At 42.0% G+C, this 23429-nt stretch overlaps 1 protein-coding gene across 4 annotated transcripts in view; it reads right to left on the bottom strand.

The window, feature by feature from the left end:
• Window positions 1–23429, bottom strand: part of tspan9a (tetraspanin 9a) — a 239984-nt gene that overhangs the window by 88209 nt on the left and 128346 nt on the right. For 2 of the 4 annotated variants that reach the window (XM_034685631.1, XM_034685630.1), the window contains exon 4: window positions 2949–3028. In XM_034685631.1, the coding sequence (XP_034541522.1) occupies window positions 2949–3011 (63 nt within the window). In that variant the 5' untranslated portion in view covers window positions 3012–3028. Of the gene's footprint in view, window positions 1–2948; window positions 3420–5179; window positions 5235–23429 lie in introns of those variants that run through there. The other 2 variants (XM_034685632.1, XM_034685629.1) reach the window with 2 other exon arrangements.

Below are 23429 nucleotides of genomic sequence, written 5' to 3'. Positions count from 1 at the left end.
ATGCTGACAGACAGATCCAGCAGCCACATGCTGCATCCTTACCCCCTTATCCCATCTCTTTTTTCCCATGGGATGCTGATTAAACTGTCATTAAAATGATCCACTGGTGAGAGGCAAACAAGCATCAATCTGAGGGGAAAGAGGAATATGCGTGGTGGGTGTTCATTAAGTGAACATTACTGTAGTAAAAGTTCAATTATTGCACAGCAGGGGATGGGCTGTAGCGAGAAAAGTCTGTGGACACTTAAGGTTCCTACGCCCACTAGCACATACAACTACACAAATATATTCCTCACACACATGATGACAAGGAAACCTCTTCAAATCTCCCTCTAAAAGGACAGCTTATGCACACACTCATGCATTTCCATGGGGTCCAACAAGAGAAGCTTCACAGGAACTGGTGGCCACCAGGCTTGAAATCCAAAGCCTCTTTTCCACCTCCTTATTAGCGGTGTGCAGCAGTCGGTTATAAGTGGTGAGGTTTGCTGCTGAAAAGGGTTAAGCACAAATTGAGCCTGAAAAGAACCTTTGGAAATAAACGCCTTTCGCACAAATCCCCTGTGACTACCTCTCAAGACGAGAGAGGATAACGATGACCTTAGGACCTCTGCTAAAGGTTGACCTATACCTGTGCCCTCAGGCAGCTACCTATCTATTAAATGAACTGAGCCGACTGCAGGATCTGACATACTGGTAACTGATGGTGTCACTCTGTTAATGTAGAGTCTTGTAAGGCCTTAATCTATCATTTTTGACTCACAGCTCAAGAAAGAGTAATGAAGAGCTGTCATAATTCATCAATTCATCATCAAATCATGATTATGGATTTGATTAAGCATGAATATATTAATGTACAAAGCTGTATTAAGACATTTAACCACAACTTGTACAAGTCAGTACAGGAGATAGTTTTTGCCAATTTAGTCTGGGTTTTCTGGAGCAGCTGTGATCAGGGTTGTGACAGCATAGCATGTGTGGTTTCGGTTTTTCTGACAGAACAGTAAGGGAACAGGTGTTACTAACACCGAAGACTTGTTGGAGGTCTGACTTCCTCTGGGCTAATGAGCACCTGTCCCTTAAAGCTCTGCATGTAAAGGGCAGCACAATGTGACAGACATTTGTAGGTTACAACCCTTTTAGCTGCAAGAATTGGATGGAATTAAAGTGGCGTGGCGTGCACGATTAGCCTCATGAAATCCTTGAATTACTATGTTAAATCATGTTTGCAAACAACAAAGATTTTAAAGCAGAAGGAGATTAAATTCAACATGTTCCTTAGGATTGAAAGAATGTTCATGTGCTTGCTTAATTTTATTATTCAGGACAGAAATAGCCACAATAACTGTTTGAAACACACACTGAGTAAGACATGCAGGAAACCTCTGCGCTGCAGTTTTTCATGTTGCTGGTGTACATTTTTTAGGACATTGCTTGAATTTCTGAATGCCTTCTTCATACAGTAGTGATGTCAAATGCTGGAGTTCTCCTTGTTGCATGGTTGTCATACTGATTGAGTTCACAGGAAGTGCTCTCATCATATTAAGTCAATGTCTGCATTAATGAAAGCAGTGACAGCTAAGCTCTTCTGACCCTTTCATTCCCTTAAACAAACATTTACTTCAAGTCGAGGTACGCTGAATAGCCTTTCACCCATTTGCATGTCTTTGCTGATCACTCACTCTGTTGCCTCTGTGGACGTGAGAATGATATGAGGATGACATGGAGACATTGCCCTGGAGCAGCAGAGATGTCCAATGCTTCAGGCCTGAGCCTGGCCTCTTGCACTGCTGCATGTCTCTGTCCACGGAGCGGACAATGGGATGGATATCCGCTTGTGTGGTGCATGTGTACGTGTGTGTGTTTTCAATGCTGGCCTGTTCACAGCTGGGCTCAAGATAATGCCCACTCTGTCACCTCCAGTGTGCCCCAGTTAGCAGGGCTCACATCCCGGTGACATGGTGGGCTGGGGTTGGTAGAGTCCCCAGTGCTGGGATGTTTTTACGGTTCACGCTTCGTTGCATCTGCACAAAAGACTTGGCCTCATAACCCATAAGCCCTCTAATCCGTTCTGTAAACAATCAAGGGATGCCCACTTTTACAACAAATGCCCATGCATGGGTACACACCGGCGTGCCACACAATGGCCAAGTCTATTTGTGAGTAAACAGCCATGGAGAGGTTTACATTATTATTATTTTACCTATTATCCCTCTAATTACTGCAAATATAACAGACATTGAGCCAATTGTCCTGGTGCAGCAATTCAGAACTTTCATTTCTCCTGTTATCGATCCATGCTTTACCCCAGAGTGAAGACATCTCATTAAAAGAGTGAATGATAGAATGGAGCGCACAAACCAGATCATCTCCTGCAGAATCACCGGAAACTCCAGCTGACCATCCCTGCTTATATCTCCCCTGAGTGCATATTGTGTTGCTCGTCAATGTTACTGGACTGCACAGGCATATACTCTTTCACTCGCATGCCACAAGCTGAATTTCAACTCCATGTCCACTGTAAATCATAAACCCTCCGAATGAGTGACCCTACTGAACCCACGTCCTCTCCGAAAGCAGCTTCCTCCCCCCCAACCAAATACAAAAGGAGACCTGGTGCACTGCCACTGACTCTGTCATGACATCCAGGAATAGCAACATGCAGGGAGGAACAGGCATAAACAACCTGACGTAATAACTACATATGCATGATTGCACTGACAGCCTTCACTTTGAAATAGCGTGTCCTGATTAACATTTAAATAAACTTATCACACACTGAGCTGTCACATTGGGTAACACAGCTATGGATAATAATAAGTGCAGCCAGATTCACTCTGTCAGCATTTCATTTCAAACCATATCCACACATTTGTGGAGCAAACATTTACCAGATTAGTGCAAACAAACATGATGAAAACACAGAAACAAAACAGTGAGTCACTTACCCAGAAGATGAGATTGAAGGTGAACATCATATACTTCAAGCAGCAGAGGCAGCCTCTTGCCATGTTGCACTTCTTGAATTCTAAAAGGAACACAAAGGATAGATCCAGGTAAAAGACTACGTATTTGCTGCCTTTGGGTGAGCTGTACTTGTTGTTGGTCTTGTCTGCTGCGCTGGTGTCAGCTGCTGCTCCAGCCTGCGCCTGTGGTGCGTTTTTGCGCGGCCCCGTGGAGCCGTAGAATGCGCCGGCAGTGAAGCCGCGGCCCCCAAACGGGCGGCCAGACGTGGATGCTTGAGCAAAATCTGAGTCCCGGCTATCTACAGAAGGGCTACGGTGAATAGCTGACTCCTCACTACTGGACTTCTCCATGCTCTAGGGCTGCAGCTGCTGATGAAGGGCTCCCTGATGCACAGTCTACCATAGTCTCAGGGGTAACACGACAGAACAAATCACTCTCCAAATGTCCAAAGCTTCACACCCTGAAGCAAAAAAAAAAAAAAAGGATAAAAAAGGGAAACCTCACAGAAACACAGCTTTATCCACCTCAGACAGTCTTTAGTAATGAGGAGCACAGAGCTGCACTGTCCAGGCACCTCTGCCAGGCTCAAGTTTCTCCTGCTCACTGCTGCTGTCTTGCTGTGATAGTCCTGAAGTGGCTGTGCTCAAAGGTCCTGTGAGGAGCATTACCCACACCTAATGACAGAACTGTCTTTCCAAGAAGAAGTTACAGCACTCCTTCTCTCCCCCTCTTGTAATATCACTCTCCTCCTCTGCTGCTTATTGCTGTGCCCGGCTGTTCCAGGAGGAAAGAGACCCCAGTGACTCCCAACTGCTCCACTTCCACGATCACTTGCTGACCTGGTAACTTTTCTGCCTGCCTCACTGTCCTCTCCTCTCTGCACTGCTCTGCTCCTTCTCTGTCCTCCTCTTCTCAGCGTGCTCTGATGCTCTCTCTCCTTCCTCACTCTGTCTCTTTCTGAGTGTGCCTGTCTTCTCTAGTGTTCCATTCTGTGCTCAGCCGCTCAGTCCTCCGCACTGCCTGTGCTCTGCTCTCCCAATAGCAGCGCTCTGACTGATGTGCTATTATCGGCAGACGCAACTAACGGGCATTCCCTATCTTCCAACAAGAGCATTGCCCTCCTCCCCCAACTCTCTCCCTCCTTCTCTCTCTCTCGCTCTCTCTCTCTCTCAACCCCTCCTACTGCTGAGCAGCCAATGCAGCAGCCTCAGCCAGATCAGAGCTCCTCCCCTCCACTCCCTGTGTCTTTAATAAGCTCATCACTGTGTTTGCTTTGACTATACATGTTCAGCAATTTCATCTTGGCTGTCAGGGGAATTGAGGGGCCAGAGATGAATTTAAGAATTACACACAAACAAACAAATAGAAAAAAAAGAAGTGTCAGGATAATTGTAGGTGTCGTAAGGGGATGTGTGTGTGTGGAGTGGCAGGGTTGGGCGTGTGTGTGTGTTTGAGATGGAAATTGCTGGCAGGCTCTTTCATATGCAGAGCGGTATCACTGTCAAGTCTGCTGATGACACAAGAACCTGCGATTTCACACCAATATGGCTCACACTATTTTAATTTGTAGTGTGTGACTTCACAGATTAATTTTGCATAAATACATCCTAGTTGACTCTGACAGAAGATGATGCATCATATATTTTTGAAAACCAGCTTGAAGCATCAAGTGACTGTCACTAAAGTGATTACTGCATCTGATGTGGGTGGTGTCGACAGCACTGAGCTGCAGTTTGGTCACACTGTTGCTCTATGTTATTCATCACTGCACTGCCTACATCCAAGTAAAGGGACCAAGTTACCTGGTAGTGTCCAGACTTTGGAAGTATGGCACCATCTGAGGCATGGGGAGGGGATAGTGGCTTAAAGATGCTGAACACTTTCAGACACAAAGCCAGGGTCCAGAAACCCCTGCTGACTCACATACCAGGCTGGAGGGTATCAAAGAGCTTTGACAATAAAAGTACCTCACACAAATAGCTACATGTGCATATCATTAGGAATAAAATCTTATTGTTAATGGACGATTAATAAGGAAACTTTTAATAAAACAGGTTCATTAAAGCCATAATCAAGTAGTTTTTATCTGTGAGTCAATTCTAACCTCAGTTGATGCTAACAACTAGAATAACGAAATAACTGCACTTATTGACTCGCAGAATCAAGTTTCCCTGCAGTGCCAAGCTCAAACAGGTTCACCAGAGGTCCTTACATTGTTCTGGTTTGGTAAAGGTCGTCTGTCAGCCAAGTGGTGGTGAGGGCTCTGCCTGCAGACAGATGGAGGGAGAGTTTGAACTGTATGCTCTTAAAAGGTAAATCCAGTAAGACCCAGTCGACATAGACGAGCTAATCCGACCCTCTGGTGTTTCATTGTTTTAGAGAAAAAGCAGCAGGGAGAAAGCTTATGTATCACAGTTGTCATACAGAGAAATTAAACAGAAGTGCCAGCATTTCATAAAGGATGCAACTTGAAAACAAAATTCATGGACAGATGGATGAAGAACTACAAAATTATTATAATTATTACATTTTCAGCATTGATGTAAGTCAAGTGTTTTGACCACTTGAATGTCTATGCTAAATACAAGACTTCAGCCAGCATCCCTTCAGCTAAGCTGACTGGGAACAACACAAGCCAGGATTTACACTTGAGGAAAATCAATTTACGAGCACCTATAAAGCTTTACAACCAACCAAGTATACTTGGCAATCAACTTCTTTTAAAACAAACTATCTCTGCCATAACACTTGAGATGAGGAAAGCAGGTAAGGAGCTTTGAGGAGCTTTGTTGTTCTTAAAGCCAGGGTAGGTGATCTCCTAGATTTCAGTCTTTTTGCTATGCTAAGCTAAGATAGACTTCTGCTAACAATAGCCTTTACCTAACAAGCATCATGAGAGAGAGTCATGGCAAACTATTAATCTCATTCTCCATCAGAAGCCAGCAGCAACCTTCAAAAGGTATGCTCTTTAAGTATTTGATCCATCCATGCTGCAATCTTGGGGCTGAAAAATGAGGCCAACTGTGGTTCCGTAAATGACCACTTAAGGCAGTATATAAAAATTCCCATTGAGCCCATGTTTAAATGGCTAATCTTACAGCTAAAATAGACATCAATCAGGACTACACTCATGACAGCAATACCACAGTACACATTAATATAACCAATACAATTACATTATTCGATAGCTTTTACTTTTGCATTATCAATTATGTTGTATTTCAGAGATATACTGAAGCTGCTTTTAGCTGTCCGCTCAGCTAATTTAGTCACTCGGCCTGGGCACCCTGTAGCTGTTAGCGAAAAGGCTTAAGGCCCGCCTTTTGATCTCATACTAGCTCAGACGAAGTTAGGTTGAGTTCAGCAATTCCAATATGGCATCCGCCGACGTTTGGATTCAAAACAGCGCTTCAGGAACAGATGTGTGACGTTGTGGATACTACGTCCATGTTTTATAAAATGCAATCTATGAGTTCACCATACAGGCTTGTTAACTTGTCCACTGTTTCTCAAAAAAGTATCTGCTGAGGTCATGTGCAATCAGTTTTGTTTCTGGTTTTTCACTGCAGGTGGGATGCCTGGCCGTAGTGATGAAAACATTGGTTATTTTAAGTCACCTGATTTCTTTAATGAACAAGTCATTTGCTGTATCACGCAAAATCTGTGCTAACAAGCTGAACTTTTTCTCTGTTCAACACGTCTGTGTCCTGACAGCGTGCTATTGGAGCATCTGCCATGAAACCAGTGTGATTCTATCAGAATTCCCTTACAGGTCCTAAGCTGTGAATAAGTGCTAATGGCATGACAGGACATCTTGTTTTGATCACGACATCCTTTTTCTATTTTATTCCTGCCTCTCATTTAGACACGGACAAGGGGGTGGTCAATTCATGGAGTTCAGATTCATTAAAAAACCTTAATGAAGAGGCAGATTTCTGTTGGCTTCAGCAGAGCTTGTTAGCTTGTTTCATAAAATAGTAGTGGTGGTGCATCAATGATCATGAATTTCTGCTTCTGTGAAAGTGCAAACATAGGGAAATATAAAACACTCCTCTGTCTCAGATGTCTTCAGCTGGTCTCCTGCACACAGCTGATAGCAAGAGGGACCTGACTGCAGACAGAGCGGCGCTCCATAAGCACCTGTGCCGTCAGACCTCCATGAGCACATGAGCAGTTGGAAGTTAAACCTGCTATTGGATCTCAGCTGTTATCACAAAATCAAGTGATGTCAAAAGCAAATGTTGTTCATCTTCATGGCATTCTGACAAGTTTTAAGAGTTAATAGTGGATTCAGTGATAATTGCAGGAAAATCTCAACAAGTGGGTGTTGATGGATGAGAGAGCACGGAGGTGGCGGACTGCATTGGATTGGAGATGGACCAGACATGGATCTGGTGGAAGTCCTGTGTTAGCGTCTTTTGCTATGGGATATGACTGGTAGCACTAGCATGCTGTAGGAACACTTTTTTTTTCATTGTACACTTCTATTAGCTATCAATACAAAGACAGCCTCATTATGTGTTAAACACTGTCATTGACATTGTAATTAGATGGTTAAGAACATAGCCTGAGGGATTTTCTGTATAGCTCTGATTATTTCCCAATCACTTACTCCTCTCCTCCTGTGTATGTTGTCCAAGCATGCGGAGGTGATGTTGAACTCATGGCCTCAGAACAGATTTCTACAAACCAGTGTGTGATGCTGCAGGTGCTATGCAAACTCTTATCTTCAGTTCTGTTAATTTGAATGTGTCTGCCCATGAAGGATACATTGAAATGATTTGATATGTCTAGGGAAATCTCAGTCTGTATACCTTCAGGAAAATACAACATATTTTTACAATTTGAGCCTTTCAGGAACAGTCAAAAAGTGTGCCTTTGTTGACTTTACATTTTTTTATATTTCTCTGTGGCTTTGAAAAGCTCTCATTCATTCAAAGATTGCATAATGCTCAGAGTCTAACACCTTGAAGCCGGGTAACTTTGATGTGACACCACTATTTTAAAAGATCATTTCAATAAGCCTCCACGAATCCTTGCGTATCTTAAAACCAAACAGTAAGAGACATATTTGTAAAGGCAACAGCTCTCAGTGGTTAAAGTGATATTTTTCATTAATAGGACTACCAAAGGTAGACATGTAATATGATGAAAATAGCTGCTCATGTCACAAGTGACAAGGTTTCTCATCAGCTGCTGAATACATGTGAAAAGACGTGTTGAAATCAAAAGCACTTGCCATCCAGCGAGCTTCCATGCCCTTAAATCCAAATACAATCTGCGTCAGCGCTGCTCTCTCTGAGTTACATGCATTTATCAGCACTCTGTGGGGATTTTGGCGTGCATGTTACTGATTCCTCAAGTAGCCTGAAGGACACATCCAAGCCAGGCCCGCTCTCTCCTGGGCCACGCACAGATCCATCCATCGACTCAGAGCAACCTGGCTCTGTACGCCTGCTTCAGGTTGAGGGGGTAAAGCAAGAAAGAAAGATACAAAATGAGACTCGGGAGAAATGGACGTATGTAGGATGACTCGGAGGAGTGCAGGCTTGAAGAGAAGATGAAAAATATGCGGAGCACAGCAGAGCAGACTCGAGCAGGGAGCCTTGGCTGAAATGGAGGGGGCGAGTGGGACGAGATTTTATTCAAACATTCTCTGTGATGCTGAGTAAATCTGGCAGCTCCTTCAACATATGTACAGTGTGTTGCAGAGACTGATGGGGACAGTAGAGACCAGAGTTCAGGGGAAACCAACAGGGAATGTCTCAGAGCTCTTCAGAAAAGCTGCTTCACAAAAGGTAGAGAAACTCAAACACTTGACCCTGAAGCGGTATCAGGGCAGGGGGAGTATCATCACATTTAATCGGTGGTGTCAGGGGTGTTTGTGTCAAACAGAGGAATTTAAGATCACTAAAAGATACAGAGAAAAATAAGATTCTTCTCAGAATTAAAATGTGTTTGAGTCTTAATCTTGTTTGATAAACTGTATCAGTATGCAAGAACAGCATGTTATGAATTCTAGATAACTAAGACATTCAATCTTCAAACAGTGGGGGGTTAAGTGAAATGAACTAAAAGTCTGTTGCAGTCTAATCAGACTACAAAGTACGGAGGGAAAATCTTTCTCTGTAAAATGGATTAAGATAAAGTTTATGCCTGAAATATTTTTTCAACATGAAGAAAAATCTCCACAACATCATTAAATCTTTTCTTTTTAATATTCATCACAGATGTAACTGAGGTCTTATCATTACGCCTACAAACAGTGAGTATAAATGTATAACAGGCGTTTACATTTCTGTTAGGATGGCGTACTGTAGCTCTACAGGAGCAGAATGTCACTTATCGGTGACGCACATTCAGCACAGCATTGACACTTTTGGAGGCTATTTTAGAATCAGACTTAGTCTCAGTCTTTAGAGGAAGATGTCACATTTTAGTCGTTTTCCCCTCTATAGTTTTCAGTCTAGTCTTAGTTGAGGAGTTGGTAGGAATGGGGTAAAAAACAATCATTTTTTTCTTCTGGGTTTGGAAAAAAATGTCATAATACCCATCGGTACTCATCAGTGATTGAAGTAATTTGAGATTATGGCCAAATCTCTGTGTTTTTCAATGCCTTTGTATCAAGCAATGTTATTATTCCCCTTCGTTCCCGTTATCACGGACCAATCAGAGCTACTCTCCGACCCTCTGTCCTGATTGGTCGAGTGGCGGACCCTACTAGGTTGTCCTGATTGGCTGGGAAGCCGGCACTACTTCCTCATAGAAAAAGCATTAGAAGTAGGGTAAATCTGGGGGGGTGGGGTAGTGTTGACATTCAAAATCTCTCTCCAAACTGATGTTTATATCACGACTACCAACAGCAGCTTTAAGTCTAATTCAGTCAGTCAACTCAAGCTATATCAATCAAAACTTTAATACAGCATCAGAACATTGTTTGTGTGTGGCATGGCTCTGAACCTCATCACCATTGGTGATTTACTTAAGCATTTAAGGAATTGTGACGTAATATCTTCAACCACCTATAGTCGGGGCCTGCAGGTGTAAGCTAGGGAGGTGGTGAGGCTGAAAATTTGAGCAATGGCTAAGCAGAGGCAGAAACTGGTAATAGTCTCAGAAGTGTTTTATTATGAAAAGGGCTGTACTGCACTCCTACAGCGTGAATGCATTGTTTGACACACAGAGGGGATTATATCATTTTAAAGTCTGATGGTTGACCACAAACAGTTTAGTTTTATCTTGTCTCATTAGCAAAAAATAAAAATTAGCAAATTTGTCTGAGTTTTTGTTATACATGGTTTATTTTAAACTCCTCTTCATCTCCACTTCATTATTGGAAAAAAAAAAGTTACTTGATGAATATTTATTGTGATATTTTTTGTGAATGAATTAACACTGCAGCAAGGCCAAACCACAAACCACAGCCCACAGCACACTCTTCACTATTGGACATTTTGGCCTCTGGTAATGTGTCTGAGCTTTTGCTATCTATTAGTTAACTAGGAAAGATCTTAGTTCAACTATTCAGCTAGTGCTAACAAAGACCGAACTAGAGCTGGAAACTGACGCTTGATACGAAGGATATCAAATAAATGCTTTAACAGCTTTCCATACAAACGCAATGAAGGACAGTTCTACTAATCAATTACATCTTTAATTACTCATTATTACACATAAATCACAGAGCATCACATTTTCTCTTGATGTTGCATATGGGTGTATTTTTCAGCTTACATCCCATAATGGTCTATAGTATTAAAGGACGGTTAGGACGGTCATATAGTTGCAGAGCCTCACAGGTTTTTTTGCCAACATTTTTGGCAGATCTTTGGCTGTTACTGCTGGCTCCCAATCAACTCTGAACACTGTCAGAACTGAAGAAGCACTGGCCGTTATATTCCGACTAATATATTTCAAAGAACGGGCTGTGCTTCAAGCATACATTTCCTGTCATAAGACCCTCATGAGAGAGCAAACACCCATGCACTGCAACGTCCGCATCTCCAGGTGGTTACACAAGCTTTCACGGTCTCCAAGACGGAGCTGATATAACCCCGATGACATTATTATTACATCATCTGAGTTATATTCTTAGCCTCTGAGAGTTCCCTTTGGAGCAACTGAGAAACAAACAAACTGTGTGAGTGTCACTCAACAGAGGCTGAGCGGTACTTCCAACACTAAACATTTTCATTAAAGCCTGAACAACAAATGATTTTATAGCTGTTGCTGCTGGTTCACCTGCGTGACTCTAGAGGCCACAGGTAGAAATTAAAATCTCCAATAAAGTCCATTTAACAGGACAGTTATCTGCAGATTCCAACTTTGCATGCCCACGCCTGCAGCCAGGGAAAGGTCCAATAGGTATAAGACACAATAAAGAAGAAAAGTGGACACATTATCTGTTAGGTCTGGATATCGTGTTGGCGTGAACACTAAGTTAGACTGACAGCCTTATTTTCCACAGCACAACATAACATTGAGAGTATCTGTTTTAATTGTCTGTGACTCTGAATGTGTCTCCTTTTGTTTATATTGCTGTCTTTCACAGGTTTTTTGCACTGGCAGAGCCCAAGACCTCAGTTTCGGAGCCCTTCTTACCGGTGCTTACTGTTGCTAGGTTACGAAATTGTCTTTCAGGACTCTCACTGTCCTAAGTATTGATCGTCAAGATTAGTGATGCACAATATGGATTATTTCAAGGCAATAATTGACATTAACTTGCTCCTGATGGCTTATTCTGATATGAATACCAATTATTTGTTGTTGGTTTTTTTTGCATTTTTGAATTTGAAATGTGTCATTGATGCACATGGATCATATATTTACCATGCATCACTAGTTAAGACTGAGTTAAATTGCCCTGTACGTCTAACATTAGCTTTTTTGGAAGAACATCTTACAAAGAAAACAAAAACAATGGAGATGAATCGTGTTCTGGCATTGGTAGCAGCTCTAGATCCTCAAAAAACAAGTCTCAGTTCGAAGCTGGTATTGGAAGTCCTACCAATCTTTGATTTCTATTGGTCAGTAGTTGGAAGCGCGATGGCAAGCGTGGCGCTGTTCCAAAAATTGAATGAACTAGTGTCAACTGAGAGCGCTGCCACTAAAGGACAGAGGGCATTGCACACGGCCAATAAGAGCTGAAAAGCTCTGAGCTGCTTTGGTTTGTGTGAAAACATGAATTTAATTCTCAATTCTTCTTTTCTCTGATTTTAAAATGAGTGTTTTTTATGATTACTGTCAGATATTTCAAATTGTAAGACTTGCTGCTGGTGATAATTGTGTCATCATTTGTGAGGCTCGATAGGCTGCATGGCTAATTAGTTTAATCCGATGTGTTATCGATCTGATGAATCTATCATGACATATTTCAGCACAGCCTGATTCTCTGAAAGTCTTTTTGCTCATAAATGTCCCACATCATGAGAGATAACATGAGAGCATGGGAGCAAAGGGGTGATTTCCTGAAAGTTTTTAGATGTCGGTGACCTCGACTAAAGTTTCTATCTGTTTTTGGATTTAACTTTATAATGTCACAGAGATTATAAAATACCTATCCCCATGTTTATCACTTCATTTAGAAGCTGATGTTGTTGTGACCTCAAGTGTATTTTTAGCACCAGAGAGGTTTAATCAGGTTTTCACTTTGATTTAATAAATAAACCTTGTTTTCAGTCACTTTTTTTTTTTTTTTTTCAAATGATTCAAAATGCTCCTTGGAAAAATGAAAATTGAGACCTGTTATTTTTAGCCACATTAATGAACAGACTTATGTCTTTCATTGGGAAAATGTCAGTATTTTTTTTTTGATGCCTCTGATATCCTGCCAGTGTACGTCTCACTGAATGATTTACTGACTGGAATTGAATCAAGACAATCACAGCCCCAGTCACAAGGTCATCTCTCACATGACAGCAACCCAAAAATAAAGCACCAGCTCGATTAAAATGTATTTTTCAGAAACTTTTAAATCTCACACAGAATATAATTGTATAAAAGTGGAGGAATGTAACACATGTCCTCTGCTGTGCAGTAATTCAATCATCTGACGATAAGGTCCGCTGCTCTTACACACCAAGCAGAGTTAGAACACGTCTTCTGGATCATTACTGGCTAATTTGTCTTTACTCATATTACACAAGGAATTAGTGCTGCATACCTTTGACCAGACAATCTGAAACCATGTCAGGCCTACAGACATACAGTATACCATGATCCTGGTGTGAATGTATGATCAAGGCTGCAGCATAAGGAGAGGATTACAACTACAAAGGGTTTCTCCCACACAGTATGTCACTGCCAGTGGCCTTAGATCCTTGGAGCGTTTGGCTGAGTCTGTTGCTGTGGATGCAAACAGACAACGCTGTCAACATGAGATCTTCAATGTGGATTGTATTCTTTATGGAACTTAAACAGTGAAAGGAGAACATAAACAAACAAGAAGGTGAGGTCACCATTGAGTTGCCTTCTGGGCAAAGAATATGCAGAGATGACAGGATGTACAAACACACTGTACATTTTGATGTCTGCTCTGTCTCCAAAATCAAATTAAAATCAGATGTCAATTTGGTTTTAGATGTAGGATTATTTCCTGCCTCTTTAGGATGCTCCGAGCCTCCAATAGAGATCACACTGGCCAGACATAATGGCCATTCTTCAGTCACTGTAAAGAGATTTGCAACCAAAAAGTCAATAAAGGTGTCTGGAAAGGTTGTTAATTAGGAATTTATGACATCACGCTCCCTGAAGATCCTGTCTTGATAGCATATGAAGGCTGCAGATAATGGCACTAAAGCTGGAGCAGATGAAGCACTGTTTCCTAAAGGTAAGGCCCTCATTGCTCATATAAGTCAAGTTGGTGTTGACTGACCATTTACAAAGCGAGACACTGCCCTGTCACATATTTCATGGTCTTATGTAAACAGTTTGTATTTGTTTATCTGCTCTTTCAAGAGGGAAAGCCCCCTGCTGCTCACAGTGAACCCACCACTGAGAGCTGGAGACACATGTTTGTGTTGGTTGTCAAGATTTGAAAGAAAAAGAAGCATTTATGATGCATCAACTCATAGACAGGAGCAAGGGTACACACAGGGTCGTCCACACACACACACACACACACACACACACACACACACACACACACACACACACACACACACACACACACACACACACACACACACACACACACACACACACACACACACACACACACATATACAAAATTAAACACACATAAAGCCCAAAAGCCCCAGCAGCCAGTCCTGCAGCCAAGCCCCAATCTAAAGTTAATTCCTGCAGGCACGTCCATCAGAGCTGAGGGAGATAAGGAAGGACACCAGAGACGGGCTGGGTTTTACAAGTAAACTGAGTAAACTCTGACTACAGAATACTACATTAGCATTTAGATCAGAAAATGTCTCTCGTCATTGAAATGCAACGTAGTATCACAGTGCAGTAAAGTCCAGTTCAATAATGGTTGTTGCATGGAGGTCAAATGCCTGTGATGTCTGTTGCTGTACGATATGTGAATCCCAGAATAGCCTGACAGATAAATCAGGAGTGACACAATGTTCTGATAACGTTGATCAAAGGAGTGCAATTGGTGAGACCAAAGCTGTACGTCATATACGAGAGACAGAACTGTGAGAAAAAGATGGAACGTCAGCAAAATGAAGCTGATCCAGTAAACTGTGAGTGTGTGAAATTGAGAACTTGGTTATCGATCTCTTGGCTTTGAGTTAATTAAAGTTGACTGGGGGGTTAGAGTCAGGGTCTTTTGATTTTTTATATTTGGAGTATGGTAGCAGCTGCTTTGAAACTGTAAAGCAATCATATGGAGGAAATGACTGCTGCGTTAGCCAGAGTTAAAGCTAAGGTTAAATCAAGCAGAAAGGACTAGTATTTTGGGGGGGGGGGATTAGTATGCAAGAGAAGTCTTCACAACATAAAAACTGCACAAAGGCATAAATACATACATCAAATAATGTTCATATGGGCTCTTATGGATACCATCATGACAGACATGCAGTGAAATATTCAAGATAAAGTCCTACAGTCCTCTGTTTATATAAAATGGCAACTATGCTTAAAGCTTGTTCAGATGTCCATCGACTGAAGAAACAAATTGTCACTGTCGGCAAGAAACCCTCTATCTCCAAAACCACTACTTTCAAAGATACACAAGTTTCTCACATAACTAAACACAGCAAGAGATTCAACCACAAGCTTAATACTTTTAATCTGTTAAATTTTAGAAAGCATACTGAGATGCATAAATGGAGATTCAAATCATTGATTAATGCAAAAAAAAAATCAGAATGATGAAATATGGAGATACAAGGTTTCTGCCTGACGAAATGAACTAAGACATTGGCTGGATTTGTCCCACCTACTGTAAATGAACCTCCTCTCTGTTAACAGAAGTCCAAACCCTGCATGGAGAAGGTGGTGAGAGCCTTCAGGGCCTGATTCAGAAAAAAATGTGTATCTTTAGCACCTGATACACCTGTACAAGTAAGCCAGACATCGTCTAATTCACAAAGCATCTAGAAAGGGTTATATCCACCACATAGTGCACTGTAGAACAAATAGTGTCACTGTGTATTTAAAGGAGCCATTATGCATTTATACAACGCAAAATTAGCCTCTTTATGAGCCTTGTTGCAAGAAAAATGTCTACTTTACAAACACCAGTGCTAACAGCAACGCACAGCTGGAGTGAACTGTCTACATGGTGATAATTGTGCTGCATTAATTAAAGAGGTTAACACGCTCAAACTCTCTCGTGATCATGACATGATTGCATTCCTGGATAAAAAAAAAATATCTGTATATATCTGTATATAAAGTCTGTGAAGATTACTTCGACATTAGGGGCCACTCAGGCTGACTTGAACCAGGAAGTGAACTTTTTAAAATCTTTATTAAAGAAATGATGAGTTTTATGGGAGTGTTAGTGCTTGAATATCATTACCCCAATTTGCATTTTGAAGCAGACCTTGAGACAAAGCAGATAGCTGGGGTAAATGATGCGTAATGCTTGGTGCTATTAACGGCTGCAATCCATTCTTAGTGAATTCACCCCTCGGGTCTCTGACTTATAATTAGGGCCACGATCATTCATGTCCATGCCAATCGTCTTTTTTGCAAAGTTCAGGAATATTTCCCGCCTGTTGTTAAAAATGCTGAGGTCTTCTAATGAAGTCTGTGTTCACTGAAGGAGCTGTGATAATAGGTGTGCTGACTGGCCTTTGAAACACATGGTTAGTGAGAGTTTTGGGATAATGCCATTTAGGTAATGTCAGTTAAAAAAAACAATAGACCTCAACTTCTCTGTCCCTTGCTTGCTCACTTACTGAGATCTAAAATGATTTCACATACAGCAATGTCCAACTTATGAAAAGTATGTTCATTTACAGACTCAACATTGTTTGGACTCCTTTAGCACAAATACTGCATCAGTGCAGCGTGCCATGGAGGCGATCAGTCTGTGGCACTGCTGATGTGTATTGAAGCCCAGGTTGCTTTGGAGCAACCTTTATCTTGTTTTTTTTTTCCAGTGTTTCTCATCTTCCCCTTGACAAACCCCCCTAACTCTTCTATGGGGTTCAGGTCATGCGAGTTGTAATATCACGGTCAGTAAACTATGTGGTGGTAGTTTTGGCGATGTGGGCAGGTGCTAAGTCCTGCTGGAAAAGGAAATCAGCACCGTCATAAAGCTTGTCAGCAGATCAAGCATGAAGTCCTCTAACAATCTCCTGATAGACACTGTGTTAACATTGGACTTAATAAAAAACAGTGGACCAACACCAGCGGATGACATGACACCCCAAATCATCACAGACTGCAGAAACATCACACTGGAATTCAAACACCTACGATTCTGTCTCTCCACTCTCACTCCAGACTCTAAGAACTTACGATTAAATGCTTTCATATAAAGGAGGACTTTAGACCACTAGAAACAGTCTAGTTGTTTTCCTCCTGAGCCAAGGTAAGACTCTTCTGACGTTGTCTCTGGTTCAGGAGTGTCTTGATATCAGGAACGTGACAGGTGTAGTCTCTCCAGAAAACGTCTGTGCTTGGTGGATGTTGATGCTCTGACTCCAGCCTCAGTCCACTCCTTGTGAAGCTCTTCAGAGTTCATGAAATAACTTTTCTTGACAATCATCTCAAGGCTGCGCTCATCTCTGGAGCTTTTTCAAAGACCACACTTTTCCCTGCAGCTTTCTGAGAACAGCCAGCCTTTTCCGCAATGACCTTCTGTGGCTTAACCTCACTGTGGAGGTTGTAAATGATCGATCTCTGGACAACCCTCATGTCAGCAGTCTGTGCTGATTTGACGGTTATTCCAAGATTGCGGTTGCATGTACTGAGCTTGACAGAGAGACACAGTATTTATACTGTTTGAATAGTGATTAACTCAAACTCCAAAAAGTATTGTAATATTTCAATATATGCTTTTTAAACATTATGAGCTGTAGGCCATTATTATCTAAATTAAAAATAAATATACACGAGAATATAAAATATGAGAAATATATACTGTTGGATAGTTGAGGGCTTGCACATTTGTGAAGAGTTTGGTTACATACGATAGAAAATGTTTTTCAGAGAATCTAGGTTTTAAAACAACTATCTGCTTTTCTCTTTATGTAATTGTTAAGTTATTACGGCTCAGATTTTGCTCACAGATGACTTTTGTGAGAATTGATTTATGCACAGCGGGGGACAAACCAGGAGGCGCTATGTTCTTAGACACCGAGTCAACACTCTGGTCAGTATTGGGTTCAGACAACAGAGACTCTTAATTTAAGCCTAGGAAAGGATGGTGTCATATGATAGAGTCATAAAGACACTTTGGTTGTTTAACGATTGTGGTTTTCGTGAGGATTAAAACAAATAAATAAATAATGTTTGAATTTGAGTCAGTTTTCAATAATACATGTAAACATATCTAGCTTAAATAATGCTGTGCTAACTTCGAGTTGAGGAGTTCGGCAATATTGCCTATCATGGTGTAAAACAAATATAACAAGATGTCAGCAAACAGTATCCTGACATCTTATGTTCACCTTACAAGCATTTTTCGAAACTTGTTTTTAACAACCTCTCTTCATTGTGCCAAAAGAAAGCCTCTTGTGGTTTGCGTCACACCTCTTTCAGGAGGTATATAATAAAGGATGATCAGATGAATATGAAAGTTATTTTAAGGAAAATGGTTCTTTTAATGCAATGCCGCAATTAAAGGTGTTGGATTTCTCAGTTTCTGCAATCTGCAACAACAACGGAGCTCAGGTGAGAACACACATATGGCAAGAAACTCCAGAAAACAACTTTCTGATATGAATCATAAGTGTGTAACAATCAGCACTTTATCTGCTGCTTTAAGAGAACTCCAAATAGCACATGTTAAACTTAGAGTGGTATCAAAAAGCAATCGCTTCTGTGCCCCGGACATATTCGTAGCTCTTCTGCTCTGAGTATGGGTCATGTTACTGACCACAAAGGCCAAGAGAGAAAATAGGGAAGCAGGTGAGGGGTCTCTGTGTGCTGTAAGCCCTGAAACAGAGATCGGATGAGAGGATGTAGTTATCACACTGAGCCCAAGTCAGATGGAAAAAATGGCAACCACAACGGAAGCGATGCCACTCAGAGCTCTAGTTTCTGAAACCTGCAGATGCCACTGGCATATCATAAAAACTATTTAAGGCAGTGGGAGAACAAAAATATATGGTGGTCGGATCATTCTGTGCCCTGGAAGCACTGCCGTTGGGGTGAGCTTTATCCATGTGGTGCCTTATAAGCAATCCAGCTCATACTCCAACTGCCCCTGTGCGTCAGGGAAACAGGCTATAGGTCATGCTGCAGAGTTTAAAGACAAAAATGTCCTCAGGGTTCTGAAAAGGTTGGACAGGGTGATAGGAGATGTGCAAAAAGGGAGATTCAGGAGAGAGACAAAAATGGCATACAGACTATGAGAGAGCATTAAGCATGCAGCATGTATCCTGTGCTTGATTTGGGTTACTGCGAGCGATGATCTTTCTCTCCATGAGCTCTCCATATGGCTGTGGAGGGTGTGACTGCACTGTATGTTGTCTGTGGCATAACAGTCACAAGCTTAGATCAGTGTAGGATCTGTGTCTCTGCATGTGGGGAGATTAAAGGGTCAGACTCTGCAGGGGGAGGTCAACACCACAGGTTCATCTCTGGTTCCTAACCCACAAGAGGCTAGGAAACAGCTGGCACACAGCACATGTCTGCATGATGTGAAGTCTGTCCAACATGAGCGATAGTCAATAAGCAGATGAGCAATGTGCATCTCTGAAGGAACGTTAAAGAAGCTGCTGACACAGCAAAGAGGGGTCACATGGGGTTCATCAATATTTGAGTTGGCTGATGCTGAAATGCAAACAAAGGAGGGTCAGGCTGCTCTGCTGAGAGGGGAGGAAGATGGAGAGAGCTGGAGATGGAAGAGAAATACAAGATGCAAGAGGATTGATGAAGCATTGAGCTGCTCAGTATCCTCCCCTCTGCCGTGCATGCTACTCTGCGCTGTGGCTCCTGGCTGAGCATTCAAAGGCAAGGATGGATTAAAGACACAACAGAACGCCTGAGGAGCTTTACCATTGTGGGCACCACAAGGACATTTCATCTCTGTCTTCCAGACTGTTGTTTGCACCTCAGGGGAAGGTTCACTGCATGATCTTCAGCTATACGACACACACTATCTTTCCATTAACATAATCTCATCATGAAATGATATTTGCACGCCCACATATGACAAGAAAGAAACTGAGAGAGTGAGGGTGAGAGTGAGAGTGAGGTGGGCGGGAGGAAATCTAATCAAAAAATGAATTAATAAATTCAGAGAGATCAAACCAAATATGGAGGGATCCTGCAGAGAGAAGATGATGGCCCACATGGGTTCAACTCCAATCTGACCAGCTGGGTAGCACCTCCCCGCAATATGTCAGGCCCCAACTGGTCCATGTGTGAGTGTGTGTGGGAGTGTGTGAGTGTGTGTGCTTGAACTAGGGACATGGGGTCTGGCCCTTGGCGCAGACACTGTCAATATGGCCGTGGTCATTCATGAGCAGCCGTTCTGTCACTGCCATCCAGAGAGAGCCGATGCAATGGACCAGTAGAGTGTCAGGATACGAAGGAGAGAGGGGGAGAGGAAAGAAGAGAGGAGAGGAGAAAAGAGAAGAGATAAAGGTAGCAGTGTGTGGCAAAATGCCCTGAATCCTCCTCTTTTACAGGAACCACCCTGCTGTGGATTAATGCCCTCCTCTAAAGAAGCAGCTGCCATATCATTGTGTTTTTGGATGAACTCCTGATATGAATCAACAACTACTGATAAAGGACAAATAAACCCTCACGACACGTAAAATCCACGTCTGTGCTGCTCTTTTTTCCTAAAAAAATAAATCCCTGCTGCAATCGAAGAAACAGATCATCTTTGTGATAGCCTCCGTCCAAACAGAGCTGAAAATGATACAGCAAGGGATGAAGAGCAAGCTGGAGATGATAGATGTTTCTGTAAACAACAAAAAGCACCGCATGAAGCTTTTTCACCTCTGTGGTAAAGAAAGCAGCAGATGTTTACAGGTCACTAAGGGAAGTCAAAAGATTCTGTCAGGACGTCTCAAAAATGGAAAATGAAAAATCTTGTGTTTTCATCTTTATAAAGATGAAAAACTCATCTATACGTTTCTGTATGAGCACAAAAATAATCAAAAATAAAAAAACACCATAAACAAACATGTGTGCACTGAGTGGAATGAGAGAACTGGACGAACACAGAGGCAACCTGTAATATAAACATACAAACAGCAGCCAAGCACATTACCTGTGAAATCCCATGAGAGGACAAAGGTTCTCCAAGCAGAAAATGGAATTTGCAGCCCTCCAGCAGCAGCGTGTAGATAGCATTAATGAAAAAAACTTAGTTCAAATGTTAACCTCAAGATAAAGTAATCTATTACTTTGAATACTCGCACCCTACAGTCTGTTACAGAGCACACAGAGCACACAGAGACACAGAGCCTTTGCTAAGCTGCCAAATATTCTTAATTAAAGTCAGAAGTCTCTCCAGAGTCCGAGATGAAATTGGCTCCAGCTACTTTTCTGATTTCACCTACTTATGCATTTCGCGCTGATGGCTCCCAACTCTGCACGTTCCCTTTGAGGACTGATGATTACAAATTAACTCAATATTCTCACATACCGTGTCATGCTTTTAGCCGCATGATGCTGGAGCGAAACTGCCTCAAGACGATTTACATGAAAGTCATCCGAGCTTCACAACAAATCCCCAAACATAATGACGTCTGCAAAAGCAATTTATGCAGTGCATGAATGCGTTTAACATAATTTATTGTGTACTTATACATATAAAAATATACTCTGTGAAAGGGAAGTGAAAATGAATGCTTTTTCTCCAAAGAAATGACTGAATATGAATTCTAACAAGATTAGACATGACATGCCCCAAAAACTTCAGAGGCAGCGAGGGCCACTGAGAGGGAAATGTGAGCCACTCTGCCACTCATGCATCAATTTTACATCACTCGTGAGAGCACCAGGTCTCCCTCAAAATGATTTTAAGCCAGAAAATAGCTTCCCTCTGACCTATCACCCATGGGGATGGATAATAACATCTGCATCTTCACCGGAGTATTGGAGTCACAATCTTCACACATCAAACAGCTGCATTACTTCATGTATTTGGATGTTTTGCATGCGATCAGTTTGCTGAGGGCGACTGTTTATTCCATTGCTCAAGGGCACAGAGTTCCTTTTTTTTTGCATCAGGAGAATTACAGCCTCATTTTAAATACATGCAAAGACGCCTGAGTCGAGCTACATCTGTTAATGTTTGCTTCCAGCAAAGTGAAAAAAAAAGGAAACATGCTGTATATTCTGCAGCTGTTCCAGAGGGGTGACAGTGGACCTCATTTAAAGACTCCATTACTCCCCAAGCACAGCAAGGCAGCAACAGAAGAGATCTTTAACTCCATGTTCTCAGATAAGAAGCCAGCTTTGGGGGGAAGGCAGAGGCTGTCTGCCTGCAGTTACATTACATTTAATGCAGCGTCTCTCTCCCCCTCTCTGCTTTCAGTGCACACAACTGTATATTTTATGCAGTCATCTCTCCCGGCCCCTCTCACAGAACACTCACACTCACACATGCTCTCTCCCCTGTCGCTCCCTATTCACACAGTGACCTTCAGCTGAGTGCGAAAACAGCCTCAGCGACTTCTTTACTCAACTGTTTTACATTCACATATAAAAAAAAAATTCTGCATCGTCCTTCAAGCTCCTCCACGGTAAGTGTAAACTAATTATCCTGCATAACCTCAAAAGACATTAATGCAGCATTTACAGCTTAATCAGATTTTAGAACGTTGGGAATAAGAAGGGAAAGCAATGAACACAATTTACTGTGAGCAAAAAGAGACAAGTTTCACAATTCAGCAACATTGTGATTTCTCCTGACATAACACACAGTGGTTACGCTATGATCTTCCTATTAACCTGTCAAAATGCACTTAATGTCACTGTGTGTGTGTGTGTGTGTGTGTGTGTGTGTGTGTGTGTGTGTGTGTGTGTGTGTGTGTGTGTGTGTGTGAATGTGTGTGTGTGGCCCCTGTTTTTCTGCACATGGGTTTATTCTCTGGTGTAAAACCTGGAATCTGGGCAGACGAGGTCAGCCGTCCTAATTCAGTCAGTGTTAGAGTTTTATTTCCTGAGCAGAGTGTGCTCGGCTCCAGTCTGTCTCCACTGTGGTATTCCTGCCACATCACAGGTGGAGGCAAAGAGCAACTGCACCCTGCGCTGAATGCTAACGCAGAGGAACGCATTGGGAGGGGACTGTCCTTCATTTTCACTCATTTGACACCCAACACGTCATCTTTCATTTTATCAAACCTGCACCTCACATAATGAAGAGTGAGCGTCAGTTTGTGACAGCTGAAGAGGCCATCAGCTTCAATTTTAAAGAAATCAGCACGCAATGAGTGGAGCACACTTAGAAATGTCTGGATTGTTCTGATAAGGCACCGCACACAATCATTTGGTACTACAGATAAAACTGTAGAGTGAGATGTCTGAAGGAAGCACTCCCTGAATTATGACTCATGCCCGTTTATAAAGAGGCCGCAAAACAAGCAGGAGAGGAGTTAAAGGTCTGACTGCCCTTTATCTAAACTGTATTTCTGCTGCCAAGGACGGGACATATGCAACTTTCAGGCTCCTCAATTCTACTTCTCTTCGTCTATCTCTTTGCTACAGCAACATCAATATTCATGATAACGGATAAAATTTCTTAATGCAATTTTGTTACCCAAGGTTACTGTAGAGAGAAGAGAAATTATATTTCAGAATAATGTCTGAGGAGATATTCAAAACACGGCTCTGTCACCCCTCTGCTGTAGTGGAGGTATAAATGAAAT

Source organism: Notolabrus celidotus, chromosome 6 (assembly GCF_009762535.1).
Source record: "Notolabrus celidotus isolate fNotCel1 chromosome 6, fNotCel1.pri, whole genome shotgun sequence".
In the NCBI taxonomy this organism is placed as follows: domain Eukaryota; kingdom Metazoa; phylum Chordata; class Actinopteri; order Labriformes; family Labridae; genus Notolabrus; species Notolabrus celidotus.
This window is presented reverse-complemented; position numbering and strand designations above follow the sequence as displayed.